Here is a 15890-nt window from a genome sequence, read left to right on the forward strand (position 1 = left end):
AACACCTCCCTAGGGAGGCGCCCAGGGTTCATCCTTACCAGATGATCCTGAACCACCTCAACTGGCTCCTTTCAGCGCAAAGGAGCGGCGGCTCTACTCCGAGTTCCTCACGGATGCTGAACTTCTCCCCCTCTCTCTAAGGGAGACTCCAGCCCCCCTCCTGAGGAAACTCATTTCGGCCGCTTGTACCCGCGACCTGGTTCTTTGGGTCCTGACCCAGCTTTCATGATCACAGGTGAGGGTAGGAACCAGGACTGACCGGTAGATCCAGAGCTTTGCCTTCCTCAGCTCTCTTTTTATCACAACGATGCCTGTTGTTTGACGTACATGTAAGGTAAGAGACATGCAGTGATTTTTGAGCGTCATATGTGAAGTCAGTTCGTACCTTTCCTGGAAAAAAGCTGATTAAACGCAGTTTTAATCATTTAAAGCACCTTAAATATAAACCATTGTTTTTATACTCATGTCAGTCTGCCACAATGTCATATATACAACAACCATGTGGTGTCGTCTTTAAAATACTCTGCACAGATTCAGTGAAATTATGCAGAATAGCTGAGATGTATTTTCTGCTGACACTTTATACCATGCAAACTAAATACTGGTCAATCTTCTGTTTATATTGATGGTAAACCAAAGATCTTCCAGGAGGACAGACACCCCTCTGGCTGCATGGGATCAAGTGAACATAAACGTGTGGTATTTATTATTATTTAGCAAATCTAGTAAAAGAGGATGTGAAATAGAATTACACTGTGTCTGTAACTTCTATTACCTGTCTTGAAAATGATATTTCTTTAGCCTTGTCGTGGTCCACTTGTTAGACGTCCACTTGTTAGACGTACGTGCTGCAGTTAGTCTGCAGGCAGAGTTGATCCACTGCAGGATGTTGTTTTATCCTGATTTAAATATAACTTTATCTGTTCCTATTGTGTTATGTAAAGCACCTGGAATTACATTGCTGTTGAATTGTGCTATACAACTTTCCTTGCCTTGTGCTTGTGCGAATGTGTGTCTTTGTATTTCCAGAGAATTAAGATCTGATTGTTATTAGGCTTTTATTAATAATGCCCGTATTTTCAAAAGTACATTTTTTAAGGTGGAGCAAATGCTGGTCCTCGTGGTGCACAGGGGTGATTTCATGTGTGTTGTGGTCACCTCAGGTTGGTTATATGCATGTTTTGGCTGCAGTCATGATTAAGGTAAATTACACTAGTGCCACACTGTGCTGCCCCCTGAGGCATCTTCTCTCCCTTCAGGCTCCTTTAGCAGGACCAGCAGACTTTTATTCCTTTGACCAGGAGCGAGATCAGAGCAGTGATTCTGAGGGACACGTCCAGGATGAGGAGGTCCATTCGAGCAGCTCTTTTGAGTCCTTTCAAACCCCGCAAGTAATGTAATAATAGTAATGTCCAAGAGTACACTACGGGGTTGACTCCATGCAGTGGCAAAAAGTGTGGTATCCCTTTAACCTTTAGTTAGTATTAGGGATTATTTGACCTGTTTGCTATACATTTATTTTGTATTTAACAGTAGTAATACCTGGATCTCACACCAGCTAGTTGGACCAGTCCCAGCCTGGTCCTGGTCCTGGTCCTGGTCCTGGTCCTGGTCCAGTCCCAGCCTGGTCAGATGTGTACATGAACTGATGAAGCCTCTTGGACGAGAGGTGAAACGTCTTCCTAGACAAATAACCAAGTCCAGTTGCTTTTGACTGAAATTGCTTTGGGGATAACGACGACCTGGACACACGAGAACATTCACAGGCTTTTTAACAGTAGTATTGTCATAGCTGTTAAAATACATTTGTATGTATCTTTTTTTGTCAAAGCAATGCAGTACAATTATAAGTGTTGCATTGAATTGATGAAATATATATGTGGTCTATACCTACTCAGTAAAGTGTCCTGAGATAACTTTTGTTATGATTTGGCACTATAAATAAAATAAAATTGAATTGAATTGACTACTGTTGACGACAGTCGTCATAAAGTACATGAATAAATATACATTTGTTATTTACTGTCTGGGGTACAAACGTGTAACATCTTAAACAAACTCAAACAGCAGATATTAAAACTAAAAAGGGATAAAAAAAAAAACAACAACTTTTATGTGACTTCCGCTTTAGCTGCCATGTGGTCTGAGCCTCAGCCAATCAGGACCCGAGAACCCGTCCAAACAGGAAGTCGTCATTGCTGGCAGAGCGGTATTCCCGCGAAGATCGCGTCCTCGGCAGGCTGTTTTACCAGGTATGTCCTGTTGTTGTTTGAGTTCACACAGCTGGATATTATAACGGTGACCCTGGGACATGATCAAAGTCATCTCACCTCGCGAACACAACGCGTGCTGCTAGTTTTACCTGCTCACGCGCTGCTGACGTTCACTTCCGCGTTGGGAGAACGTCACACCAAACCCCAGCCGTGAATTATGACATTTAAGCATGTGCTTGCTTTTTGGCGTATATAATATAACATTGAATACAATTTGTGACCGATTATAGACAGTTACGGGTCATTTTATAATTCGGCTTATACAGGATCATCTAAAGCTTCATGGGTTTAGTTATAAAGAGTCTGTAACCACACATCAGGGGCAGTCATTGAAGTGGGAAATGCATTCAGATGTATTGCTTTAGATGCCGAATTAAATGTTAATTTGCACTTTTCCTTGCACTTGCACACTCTTATAACATGAGTGCACGGATGGCACAGAGTGAGGTCAGTGTTTGTTTGCGTAAACTTGTCAGCATCACATTTGGGAACCCTGGAAGTCCCTGCAGCACATGATGGATGGATAAATGGATAGGTAGATGGATAGATAGATAACTTTATTCATCCCCAAGGGGAAATGAGGTCATCATAGCAGCGGTACAAAACAATCAGAAATACAAAATATAAACTACATAAGAGTACAGTATCGCAGACTTAAAACACTATATATAATAAACTAAGTGGGTTTTAAGGTGCTAGATAAAGAGAGAAAGGTGCATTTATAGGACTTAAATAAGTCACTTGAATGATGTGTGTGTTTCCTGAGCGTTGCTGTGCAGCGTCGTAGAGTCTGATGGCAGCAGGTAGGAACTGTTCCCTGTGGCGTTCTTTAAGGCAGCAGGTAGGAACTGTTTCCTGTGGCGTTCTTTAAGGCAGCAGGTAGGAACTGTTTCCTGTGGCGGTCTTTAAGCAGCGAGGTTGAAGGAGTCTGCTGCAGCTTCAGCTTCTTCGTCCAGGGTTTCATGTAGTGGATGAGAGACATAGGGTGCTGCAAATGTCACTCTAATCAATGAACCACCTGCTTTGCAGCTCAGGATCACAGCAGCATGAGTAAGAGGAAGATGAAAGATGCTCCTTTGCCGGTTGGAGAATGCATCACACAGGTTTGTATTTCCCTGTTCGCCCATTCTCGTCTGACTGGTTTAAGGTAAAGTGTGACCATAATGTAATGTCTTTCTTTACCTTCATCTGCAGGTCCAGGAGATTTTAAGGGGGCGGCTTTGCCATCAGCAGCTCCCTGACAGGCCGGAGGGAGTGGAAGCTCAACACAAGTGGGTTTATTTGTTTATTTATGTTTATTTTAACAAAAAAATGTCTTTAGAATAGAAGCAAATAATCCCAATCAAAGAAAAGTCCTTGGATTTTGAGGATTCAGGGTTGTCATCTGTAGTAGAGAGATGTTTTGGACTCTGCAGGTCTCAGTGACCTGGTTCAGTCGTACCTGTCTCGCTGACAGCACTGTCTCAGTCTGGGTGTTGGAAAAGCTCCAGTTCCCGCTGACCTGGTCACAACACGAGCATCCCAGGTGTTTCTCTCTAGAGCAGGAAGTGAAATCCACCTGCAACACTGAGGATTTGGTCATTTATCCTGCAGGTTACTCTCTAAAAGTAGGAAGTGTCACAACTGCACAAGCATTATGGGTATTGTAGTCTAAACCCTGTATTTTCAGACACCTCCTGGAGCTGCTGAAGCGGACGGCTGTCCACGGGGAGAGTAACTCCGTGCTCATCGTCGGCCCCAGAGGAGCAGGAAAAACCATGGTGAGCCTCTGCAGATGAGGAACTGTTGGTTGAAAAGTTTAAATCCTGTGATGTTGTGTTGTCTGATGGTGTTTTTGTGTCTGCAGCTGATGAAGTGTGTCCTGAGAGACCTGCTAGAGGAAACAGAAGCCCACAAAAGCCTGCTGCAGGTTCATCTCAATGGTACAGGCTCTGATTCTCCACCGTAGCTGATATTCATTCAGAATGTAAGGCTCTAAACGTGTAGATTAGTCTCCGTCTGGTTCATCTGACGCCTCTCTCGCCTGTCGTGCTGTAGGTCTCCTGCAGACGGACGACAGAATAGCGCTGAAGGAAATAACGCGTCAGCTCCACCTGGAAAACGTCGTCGGTGACAAAGTATTTGTAAGTGTTTTGAAAGCGTGTATCTACAGTTTGTAACGAAATAATGCAATAAAAACACTCTAAATACTGGCTCATGTTCCATTTCAGGGAAGTTTTGCAGAGAATTTGGCATTCCTGTTGGAGGCGTTGAAGAAAGGTTAGTGAATGTAAAATGCATCACTCATAACGCAGCGTTTAAAACCGAATCATCTCGATTTAAGGATTCACACCGTGTCTCCCACCCAGGGGATCGCAGCAGCAGCCGCCCTGTGTTGTTCGTCCTGGATGAGTTCGACCTCTTTGCCCACCACAAGAACCAGACTCTGCTCTACAACCTGTTTGACGTCTCCCAGTCTGCGCAGGCTCCCGTCGCTGTGGTCGGCATTACCTGCAGACTGGTGAGCCCAAATCATCCCTCCCAGCCTTGCAACACAACACCGGACATGGTTTGACGATGACATTTAACTTAGTGGCGGTTTCATTTTCATTAAGGATGTTCTGGAGCTGCTGGAGAAGAGGGTGAAGTCCAGATTCTCCCACCGTCAGATCCACCTGCTGAGCAACCAGACGTTCGCTCAGTACCTGGAGCGGCTCCGAACCCAACTCAGTCTGCCGGACGGCTTCCCTGATACCGTGTTTGCTCAGGACTGGAACGCCAGCGTGAAGGTTCGGCTCAGTCCAAACATCTTGAATCAGATGTGAGTGAACCAAAGTGGGTGGATCAATACCTTGTGTTTGTGTTCTGCAGACTCTGTGTGAAGACAAATCTGTGGAGGACGTTTTACAGAGACACTACAACTACAGCAAGGATTTCCGTTCAATGCACATACTCCTGGTACAGCACACCTCATTCTTATTGTTGCATTACATCTGGTCTTTTGTTTTGCAACACTAAAAACTAAAAGCCTGCTAACTCTCTCCGTCCAGATGCTGTGTGTGAGCCGCGTGTCTGTAGCCAAACCTGCGATCAAACCTGCAGACCTGCTGGAGGCCAGCAGACTGTGTTTTGCAGACGGCAAGGCGAATATGCTCCACGGTAAAAACTGAACCATAAAAGAATCACATCTTCCACACTTTGGACACTCCAGTCAGTTCACACTTGTCGTACTTGTTTTCTTTAGGCCTGTCCATCTTGGAGCTGTGCCTGATCATCGCCATGAAACACCTCAACGACGTCTATGAAGGAGAGCCCTTCAATCTGCAGATGGTTCACAACGGTACTGATGCTAAAACGAAAAATCAAACATCAGCCAGAGGGTCGCTCGTCCTTTCTCACTTGTATGTGTCTTGTTGTTTTCTGACTGTTCTGTGTTTTTAGAGTTTAAGAAGTTCCTGCAGAGGAAGTCGAACTCCATGTACAACTTTGAGCAGCCTGTCATCATGAAGGTGTGTAAAAAGCATTTCAAGAGTCCATGATCCACATCTGGTAAGGATGAACCCTGGGCGCCTCCCTAGGGAGGTGTTCCAGACACGTCCAGCTGGGAGGAGGCCTCGGGGAAGACCCAGGACCAGGTGGAGAGATTAGATCTCCACACTGGCCTGGGAACGCCTCAGGATCCCCCAGTTAGAGCTGGTTAATGTGGCCCGGGAAAGGGAAGTTTGGGGTCCCCTGCTAAAGCTGCTGCCCCCCGAGACCCGACCCCGGATAAGAGGCTGAAGATGAGATGAGATGATGCTTTAGCAGCTGTTAAAGAGTTGATTCATTGAGTGACAGCAGCACTTCTCACCCATCTTTAGGCCTTCGAGCACCTGCAGCAGCTGGAGCTGATCCGGCCGGTCGACACATCTGTGGCCAAAACTCAGAGGGAATACCAGCTCATGAGACTCATGCTGGACCACAGTCAGATCATGGAGGCCCTGCAGAAGTACCCACAATGCCCCACTGACGTCAAGCAGTGGGCCATGTCGGCGTTCGGCTAGGACTCTGCATCTGCTGGACTTTACGGGGACGTTTATTTGCTGTGTAGTCAGTAAATGTGATGATTTATCTCAAAGTGTTGGAAAATAACAGAAGAAAGAAGCTTCTGAGGTTCTGCACACAGATACTGGACTGGACTACTTGAACGAAGGACCAAAATGAAAGTGCCGGTGACCTGAACCGTGGACAAAATGCCAATATGTCAGACTGTTACATCTACACCAGTAGTAAAGATGCTTCATGACTTATGCCTTTAGTATTTCAGATGTTGTTTTTCACCTAAAAGCTCGAAAAATCACTCGATTCTGAAAATGGATTTACTTTAAAAGTGAACAAATTTCCCGAGATTGTGAATAAAACCAGACATTTATGTAATTCTGACTATTTTATGGAAAATATCTTACCCTGAAAAACATCGAGAAGTTTGTCCTCAAAGCAGTTTAAGTCAAAAGCAACTGGACTTGGTTATATTATTGGTTACTGCGGACCAGACCCAGCCTGGTCCTGATCCTGGTCCAGTCCCAGCCTGGTCCTGATCCTGGTCCAGTCCCAGCCTGGTCAGATGCGTACATGAACTGCTGAAGCCTCTTGGATGAGAGGTGAAACGTCTCCCTAGAACAGGGGTGTCAAAGTGATCCAGTAAAGGGCCGCTCTGGCTGCAGGTTTACGTTCCAACCAAGCAAAAACACACCTGACCCGAGTCATGCAATCACCTGAACTGTCTTCACACAGCTGATTTGTTGCATCAGGTGTGTTCTTGCTTGGTGGGAATGAAAACCTGCAGCCACAGCGAGGCGGCCCTTTACTGGATCACTTTGACCCCCCTGGTCTAGACAAACAACCAAGTCCAGTTGCTTTGGACTGAAATTGCTTCGAGGAAAACGACGACCTGGACACGAGAACATTCACAGGGTTATTGAGGAGTTTGGATACTGGGCTGTCAGCACTTTACCCACTGAGTGCTGCCATCTACTGGTGAATTGTGCAGTTGACATCAGCCTGGACTGTAAGAACAAAGACCCAGATTTAAGGATGCAGTTTTCAGGCCAAAAGCTCGTAAAGGTGCAAAAGTGCGACTGAGCAGCGGCATTCAGTCTGCACGGACAATGCAGTGATTTAAACACACTGCGTACTGTGCATGTATACTGTGCATGTGTACTGTGCGTGTATACTGTGCATGTGTACTGTGCATGTATACTGTGCATGTGTACTGTGCATGTGTACTGTGCATGTATACTGTGCATGTATACTGTGCATGTGTACTGTGCATGTATACTGTGCATGTATACTGTGCATGTATACTGTGCATGTGTACTGTGCATGTATACTGTGCATGTGTACTGTGCATGTATACTGTGCATGTGTACTGTGCATGTATACTGTGCATGTGTACTGTGCATGTGTACTGTGCATGTATGCAGTTAACAGGTCTATTATTAACAAAGGGAGCTGAACAATTTCAGGACTTGGAGTGAAACAGACTCTGGTTTATCGACCTTTAGTCATGCAGAGAAGATGCTGTCTTCATTCAGAAGCAACAATACAGGTCAATATTTTGGTTTCAGTCATTTAGTCCCTGGTATTTTTATGCTTTTTCTAAAGGACGCCATGTTAAAAGAATGTTTTTCATTAAAAGTGAAATATTTCTGTGATTAAACGCACCGTAGTCTAAATTTCTGACCTCAACAAACCCGTCAAAGTGCTCCGCGCTCAACAGGAATGAAGAAATAATTTGATTCTGTCAGTGAAAAAAAAACCAACCCATCAGCGTTCACAATCTAAAAACACATTTATTTACATCACGTGGATCACTTCAGCTGATAAAAACCATGAGCCCGGAGTCACAGCGCTGATCAGGGATCAGTTTTGCCTCCTCTCTGATAACGTGTGCAGAGCTTCTGAAGGGTTTTCTGCAAGAACACCGAGTGGGGACGCTTTTGTTGTACTTCCTGTACATTTTCCAGTTTGAAGTTACAGACGAGTTTCACATCTTGTTGTCAGTTGAACTATAAAGTCACAAGTATCAGGTGTAAAGGAAAGCAGACTTTTTTTTAGATTTTTCATCATTTTAGAGACTTTTTTTACACCATCAGTTTCTTCCAGCCATGAAAACCAGAAACCCTGAGAGCGTCATACCACGAGAGGCTGCGTTGGCAGATCCTGGATCAGCGCTACGACTCGAGGGCCTTTAGAAATGTGGGGTCAAAAATGCTTGTAGTGTTTTGTTTAATAGAAATTTCAGACCTGGCATCCAGACTTATCCTGCTGCCAAGACAGTCTTGGCGCTGAGGTCACTGGAGTTCAATGTTTCCTCTGAAGTTCTTACCAACAGTGGGAAAAGGAGGAGACTGAGATGCTGGAATGAAATACCTGTAGTGGGTGATTGCGTTTTCACATATGAAGCAACTGATCTTTAAGAGCTCTGCGACTGTCAGGGGACCGGAGGAGGCTCCTCGAGGCAAAGGAGACTCTACGTGCGTTCTTGGATGTTTTACCCCGATGAGCCTCCAGCTTTTAGGTTACACAAAGCACAACTTAGAGTTATTTTTCATATCGTCAAGGACCGTTTCGTTCATGTCAAACACAATAAAAGTCAAACTGAACGTAGAGGAAACACTGAAGTTCAACACGCACTTATAAAGATTCAGCTCAGAGTATATACGTGACACAGGTATTTATGTTCTCACGTCTGTACAGATCCTAGACCGCCTAAAATAGTGGGGGCAACAAGACACAAATGTTTCACTGGTAGTTTATATGCACAGCAACGTGACGTGCTGGGCTAGAGGAAGTCGTGATAGAGACACGTGAAACCTGCATGCTCGGGGAAACCATTCATACACCTCTAAAAAGGACAATGTTGGACCGTGTTGAAGCCTAATCTGAGTCAGAAGGATTTGGTAGAGTCAAGATCCGACTGAGAGGCAGAAGAGGTTCAGATTATCTCCAATCGCCTCAACCGAGTGTTTGATGTTTTCCCATCTGAGCGCAGGATCAGATGGCTGAGCTGAAACGCTTCTTAAAGATTGAGGAGCTTACGCAGAGCCAGATTTGAGGATGGGCCAAAGTGGCGAGAAGCCCAAAAGCAGATGTTGGGGCTTTTAAGGTCACATCAGATCCTACTTGTGAGCTTCACGACCGAACACAGATCGTTTGCCTTTACTCTTGTTTTCTTCTCAATTGAACCGTGTGGTCGTTCTGCTCGTGTGCAGGCACCCGAGAGGTGTATGAGTAGATCTCCGGAGCGCGTGGGTTTTACGGGTTTCTACAGCGACGGGTCACAATCACACGAAACCAGCCAAATCCAAAGCCCTCTAAAGTTACACCGGGCCGGGCTCAATCCACCAAAGTACACACACAACACTGGAATCCAGGAGTCTGAAGAACATTCATTCTCGGTGGTTTGTCCATAGACTGATTATAAAGAAGCACGATACAGTTTATATCTTTTCTTTTTTTTACTTAAGTATTTCCTGAATTACAACTGAACTCCCGCCCCTCCCAACAACAACAACAGCAACAGCAACAACCGGAAACCGTGCCAACTCTTACAGCTTTATTCTGAGTTGCACCTGAGCTCTGATCCCCAAAACCTCAGGCCTGTCAATTAGAAAATAAATACAACACATCAATATGCAAGGTCACGGATTTCAAAATAAAACAAAAATAATTCAAATGCTACAAGTTATTTGTGTGTGTGTGTACTGAAAGTCACTCCTGCAGCTGGTCCTACAGAGGCGTAGGGTCGTTTGCGGCACTGGTTGCATATAACTTGCTAGAACTTAGAAAAGCATAGTACTGAATCCCTGAATGGTAGTTTGTGGGTTTGGGTCGGTTTCTCACGCGCAGTTTAACCTCAAGCTGTTTAACACTGAAGATGATCCACCGTCTGCCTGCAGCGCTGCTCGCTGACCGCCAAACTCAACGTTGGCACGGTTTGTTTTTGCTGTGGCTGAGAGGTTCGTCCTCTCTACCCGTCACTTTGGCAGCAAACACCTGGAGGCTGCTCTCAAATACTGGCGAGTAACTTTTACATTTAGGGGGTAATACTGGTGTTTCTCCTCAAAGTTCACGCCAGTCAGCACTTCGTTTTGAATCCGAAGCCTTCTGCTGTTGTTCAGCCTCGTACAGCGATGAAAAAGGTTTACAAAATACACGCATAATGGTTAAAATTATGCTTTTTTAAGCCTTAATTTGCTTCTGTCAGTCATCTCAAATTCAAAGGACCAAATGAGAGTTAACTCCAAGAAATAATCCCCAAGTTCAAGAACGTTTAAAGGAATTTTAATCCCCTTTCTACGAGGAACAAGGTTGCAATTTTGGTTTATTTCCACACTTTCCACCCCAAAGAAACTCCCGTGAGTGAGGTAGTGCGTATTGAAGGGCTGCTGGGGTTTGCAGCAGTGAACGTCCCTGACTCTTTAAGCTTCATGAGGACCTCAGACGATGGCTGTTAGTTGGGAAACAGCAGCAGCAAAAGGAAGCGATACTGATGCAAATATCGTACTCGCGCTACAGTAAGGTAAAACAGGATGGCTTTGACTTCCTTCAGGTTTGCTGTGTTGTTGCAATAGTCTCATGTTGTTGTTGTTTTGACTGTTTTAGAGGTCGAGCAGGAAAACAAAAACATGCTCAAGGAACTTTTAACACTTTGTAGATCCGTCACTTTTAAGTTCTTCTAGTTTCCTGTTTTATTTGGTGGAAAACCAAACCGATCTTTTACTATTAAACTAGTTTTATTTGACTTGTATTTAACAAGAAACTGTGAGAAACTGATGCTACAGAACAGAAATCAATACAGCATGTATCACAGAACAACTGCATGCATGTAAGCACTCACAGCAAGTACTTAGCTCAGTTTTAGACTTGGTTGTGATTTGCAACCATCCAGAAATGATCGCAAAACACTTTAACTTGCTCTAATTTCCTTGAGCACTACAGCACGGCGTTAGCTTAAAATGCTAAGCACGTTATAAAGAAAGCAGAACTATGAATCGCCCTGAATGTGAAATGGTTTCATAGAAAGAAGTTTCCTCCTGTTTTTAAGCATTTGTTTTAAGCATTTTCCAAACGAACCGCTTGATTTTAAACTGCAGCGCGTGAAACCGCCCCAAAGCTTGAGGAGAGACTGCGGGTCTGCGGGCACCAGTGTTCAGTGTCCCTCAGAAGAAAGAGACTCAAAAATGTCACTGTTGCCTTCACAACAGCGACAGATACATCCGTTTTGCCTGACATCTACAAGAGTAACTAATATGGAGACGGAGAAATGGCACCAGGATGAGACAGAGAGAGAGAGGGAGAGAAAGAGAGAGAGAGACAGAGAGAGAGAGATTTCTCACCCCCCCTCGTTGAAACTGCAGTGAGTCGTGCAGTCGTTTGATTTTTCTCAGCAGGGTTTCAAAAGCATTTATCAAATCCCTGTGTGAGGAACATACAATACAACTGAGCCTTTTTATTTGTCATCTACTTATTTTGTGGAAACCGTGGAGTCTGTTAACTGGTAAGGAATAAAGTTTGGGCAGCATTTGAAGTGGAGACGTCTCTCAGACTTTATAAACTCCTGTATATGTATATGTATAGGGGTGTGTAAGGTTTGAGCAGGTTCTAGAGACAGAACAAATGAAAGCTTACTGAGATTAGTATCCAGATTAAATCAGATCCGCTCCTCAAGGCAGCGGAGACACTGCACGCGACAGCACGGCTAAACTGTGACAAGGAGAGATGAGGCGCTGAAGAGACAGAGAGAGGGAGCGTGAGAAGCGTGAGAGAGGAGGTACTCCAGTCCAAGACAGGTGAGGGATGAGCAAGAAGAGCATGTGAGGAGGAGGTGGTGAGTAGCAAAGATTCCTGAGGTGTATCAAAAGAGAGCAGAAACTCCTGATAGTAATCAAAACAAAACAAAAGATGTGTGCAATCAAATCAAAAGCAAGCTGGCTCAGCTAAATACAGGTATAACTCCAAATCAGGGCTGGGGGCCTCTGCACTTCCACTCTGACACCCCTCTGAACAGAACCACGTTGGATTTTGTTACCGAGAAAAAATAAAGAACAAGACGAACAGGCTTCAGGAGTTCAACAGTCTTGAAGCGTGCGGCGGCTGATTTGGGAGTGACACCGTGTGTTAAAGTCATCATTAGTCGGTACCCAGCACTAACACAGAGCAACAGAAATACATGTGCTGTGTCCAGATCTCACGGCCAAACTCAGGCGTGTCAGCGATACGCGTTATTACGCCGTTGACAGTTGACACGGCAAACCAAAAAACTGTAAAAACAATCACTTTAAACAACTTCATGACCCCCCTCCCCCCCGTTATCTGGATAAAATCTCTAAGAGATTTAAAAAAATAAATAAAACTGTCAGAAAAGGAAAGTTATCATTCAGTCAAAAATCAAAGTGGAGCTAATGTGAGGCTGCGAAAGGGGAGGGGAAAGGGAGAAACCCTCTTTGACGGTGTGCATGGCCATGTACTGTACATCCAGGCTCTGCTGACTACATTACCCATGAGTGTCACGGCTGACAGCAGGTTGTTCGGATGTCATAAGGAGCCGAGGCTGTGGAAAGTTTGAGCTATGACTGTGATCAGGGAAGTGGACTAATTCAAACTGTGTCCATCTGAACTGAGGTATACCTGGTTGAAGGAGGTTTATGGTTTTTATCGTTGTAATGCTTGAAAATGGACCGCCCTCCCCCCTCTAAAATAAGCTTGATTACCAAGTTGTTTGGGTCCATAATACACTATGTACAGCAGCATTACACTATGAACATTCACAAGCTGTTGCTTATTGGCAGAACGATAGTCGCTTCTTCAGAAAAACGCACACGAGAAAACAGCAAATGTCTCAAGAGCAAGGTGCTCGGCTTTTTTTCTTATTTTTTTTACACTAAAACGCACTGAGAGGTCTGTGAAACTTCCACCGACAGATCGTCTCTCTGTAGAAAACCGAGCAGAACAGGTCGCCCTCCTATATGTGTGTGTGTGTGTGTGTGTGTGTGTATGTATATAAAAACAATACATGACAAAAGTGTCTGTTGAGCGTCGTCGTAGTCGTCCCGGCGTGTCAGCACTGTCACTTGGTGACGTCGTCTGCTGTCGTAAGATCCTGAACCATTTGCTCGAGGTGAGAGAGGTCCGACCGTGAAAACGTTAAAATCCTCAGGCACACATATCAAAATGAGGTGGATATCAACTGATGTGGTGAGGTGGGCGCAGGGTGTTCCCTGAACGCAAGAAGCGGCCCACGCTAAACGAAAAAGAGAAAAAACGCAACGAAAAACCACGCCAACCAACCAGGGTCGGGCGTTCATCCCCTTGAGATGATCCGTGTTTCTGCTGGCTCAACCGGGCCGATCATAAGCTGGACTCCTTGGGCGGGAGGTCCACATTGGTCACCATGGTGACAACAGTGACAATCTCCTCGGGGCCGATGACGGGGGCTTGGCGCTGCATTTGGCCGACGCGCTCCTCAACGCAGCCAGCGGACAGGCGAGCCTCAGCCTCGTGGTCCCAGCAGTCCTCGATGGTTTCGCAAAGCATGGCCAGACCCTGAGAGAGAGCAGCAGGTCAACGTTACCGCCCGTCAGAGCTATCGGCATATACTGCGTGTTTTCTAATATGTAAAGGCTGAGTGGATCAAACCAGATACCATCAGGCTACAGGACAGTCTCTGAACGACTCAACAGTGCCGACAAAAGGACCTTCTCAGCACTCACCGCGTGTTTCTGCCAGCAGTCTCGCAGAATGGGCCGCAGCTTCTTATGAACGACGACCTCCTGCATGTCCTCCAGAGACGGATGCTGACCCACCTCTTCCTCAAACGGGAGCATGTACTCATCCACCGGGCCTGCGAACACACGACCACGTGCCCAGAATTAGAGTTAATCTGATCATAAATCACAACAAGTTCAACGCAGCGTTTTTCTTTTTGACGCGTCAGTCTCACCGTCAGCGGCGGTGCATCGGGCCGCGAGCTCCCAGAGGACGAGGCCGAAGGCGTACATGTCGATGCGCAGGAAGGAGTCCCGCTGGAAGTTGATGGCTCCCTCCAGGACTTCAGGGGCCATGTAGCGCCGCGTCCCCACCTACAGGTTAGAAAGTCAAAGGTTAGCTTCAGGACAACAACATGAACAGAAAACCAAGCGTATGCAGCGAGGGGGAAGAAAGTCATGACACAGCGCACAGATGGGCTGAGATTGTGAAAAGGGGAGGTTAAAGGGCAGCTGTGTTTTGTCCGTACCTACATTTAATATGCCCTACGGATGTTTAAAGCTACCCAACAAGGTTTTCCAGACCTTGAAGGCCAGTGCACGAACAGAACCAGGCCCCATCACTAGAATTTGGGCTCACACTGCCCCCCTCAGTCGCTCAGAGGCATTTTCACACACAAATACTGATAATGGTGACTCAGTAATATTCCCCACAGTAAGCAGGAGTGCCATTCAAACTCACTAAAACAATCCAACACACTTGCATTTGTTTGCTAAAAAGGATCAGACACACGGTGAAGAGGTGGATGAGCAGAAAACTCTACCTGTCCATGAGTGTCTCCTGCAGATTTCCCCGCTTCAAACTGCAGGGCCAGGCCGAAGTCAGCTATGCAGGCTGTCAGGTTACTCTTCAACAGCACATTCTTACTCTTGATGTCCCTGAGAGACAAAAAGAAACAAGGAAAAGACACTCAGTCAAACAGTGTGGAGAGCGCAGGGCTCCTGGAGCCAGACGAAACCAGACAAATGTTTTGGTAGAAGCTATTAGAGGTACCGTATTTTCCGCACTATAAGGCGCACCACATTATAAGGCGCATAGAACAGACGCTACAGTGGAGGCTGGGGTTACGTTCTGCATCCATTAGATGGAGCTGCGCTAAAGGGAACGTCAACAAAACAGTCAGGGGAGGTCGTCTTGTTGCTTCCTCCACTTCGGCACCATTGATTGGTTCATGTTCAACTCTCTGGCTGCTGCTCTATTCCCGTGTTCTACTGCGTGACTAATGGCCTTGAGTGTAAACTCTGCGTCGTAAGCGTGTCTCTTAACAGGAGCCATTTTGGGCTCTTTACACAAACACACACATGGAAATGAAACGGCACGCTTCACACAGTCGTATATCTCAACATGCACCGCGCGTTACTTCTTCTACGGGGGAAAATAGAGTCGGCGGCTGCTCACCGTAGTTGGAGACCTGTTGTGGCTCAATATTGGTCCATATATAAGGAGCACCGGATTATAAGGAGCACTGTCGGCTTTTGAGACATGTGAAGGTTTTAAGGTGCAACTTATAGTGCGGAAAATACGGTATTCTGACAGTGTACCTGTGAGCAATGGAGGGCTTGTGTCCGTCCTTGTGTCCCGGGATGTCTTCATGGAGGTAGGCCAGGCCGCGGGCCGCCGTCTGACTGATGTGGCAGAGCTCGTTCCACGACACCACGTTGGCCTTCAGGTAGTCTGTCATCGAGCCCTGGGGGAAGATGGGGAAGAGAGAAGACGCGTCAAATTTAATTCAGGATTTTTTTTTTCTGCTTAACAACACATCTGGAAATGAGTGTGATGTCAACAAAGTGAATCGACAATAATGCCAAATAACACAGCGAGAATAAAAAC

General features: G+C 45.7%; 2 protein-coding genes across 2 annotated transcripts in view; one reads left to right on the forward strand and one right to left on the reverse strand.

The window, feature by feature from the left end:
• The first annotated feature begins 2211 nt into the window (after positions 1–2211).
• Positions 2212–6652, forward strand: orc4 (origin recognition complex, subunit 4). The gene is made up of 14 exons (XM_083937724.1): positions 2212–2252; positions 3303–3376; positions 3468–3544; positions 3943–4033; positions 4120–4195; positions 4311–4396; positions 4484–4532; positions 4622–4773; positions 4868–5041; positions 5124–5210; positions 5303–5411; positions 5497–5592; positions 5694–5761; positions 6113–6652. Exons 2-14 carry the CDS (start codon positions 3320–3322, stop codon positions 6293–6295), a joined length of 1305 nt encoding a protein of 434 aa, XP_083793850.1. The 5' UTR covers positions 2212–2252; positions 3303–3319; the 3' UTR covers positions 6296–6652.
• A 1411-nt stretch (positions 6653–8063) lies between these two features.
• The window catches only part of LOC310964672 (activin receptor type-2A-like), a 44803-nt gene continuing 36976 nt past the window's right edge, over positions 8064–15890 (reverse strand). The window contains exons 7-11 of the mRNA XM_083937889.1: positions 15602–15747; positions 14824–14938; positions 14236–14374; positions 14006–14136; positions 8064–13838 (exon numbers count right to left, since the gene is read on the reverse strand). Coding sequence (XP_083794015.1) covers positions 13644–13838; positions 14006–14136; positions 14236–14374; positions 14824–14938; positions 15602–15747 — 726 coding nt within the window. The 3' untranslated portion in view covers positions 8064–13643. The remainder of the gene's footprint in view (positions 13839–14005; positions 14137–14235; positions 14375–14823; positions 14939–15601; positions 15748–15890) is intronic.

This window comes from Echiichthys vipera, assembly GCF_963691815.1.
Source record: "Echiichthys vipera genome assembly, chromosome: 23".
Classification (NCBI taxonomy): Eukaryota; Metazoa; Chordata; class Actinopteri; order Perciformes; family Trachinidae; genus Echiichthys; species Echiichthys vipera.

What these genes read in the sequence shown, in the direction of transcription:
- orc4 (XM_083937724.1), top strand. Translation starts at nt 3,320, where the DNA reads ATGAGTAAGAGGAAGATGAAAGATGCTCCTTTGCCGGTTGGAGAATGC. An exon ending in TCGTCGGTGACAAAGTATTT is followed by an intron (nt 4,397 to 4,483) that starts GTAAGTGTTTTG and finishes GTTCCATTTCAG; the next exon opens with GGAAGTTTTGCAGAGAATTT. An exon ending in AGCAGCCTGTCATCATGAAG is followed by an intron (nt 5,762 to 6,112) that starts GTGTGTAAAAAG and finishes ACCCATCTTTAG; the next exon opens with GCCTTCGAGCACCTGCAGCA.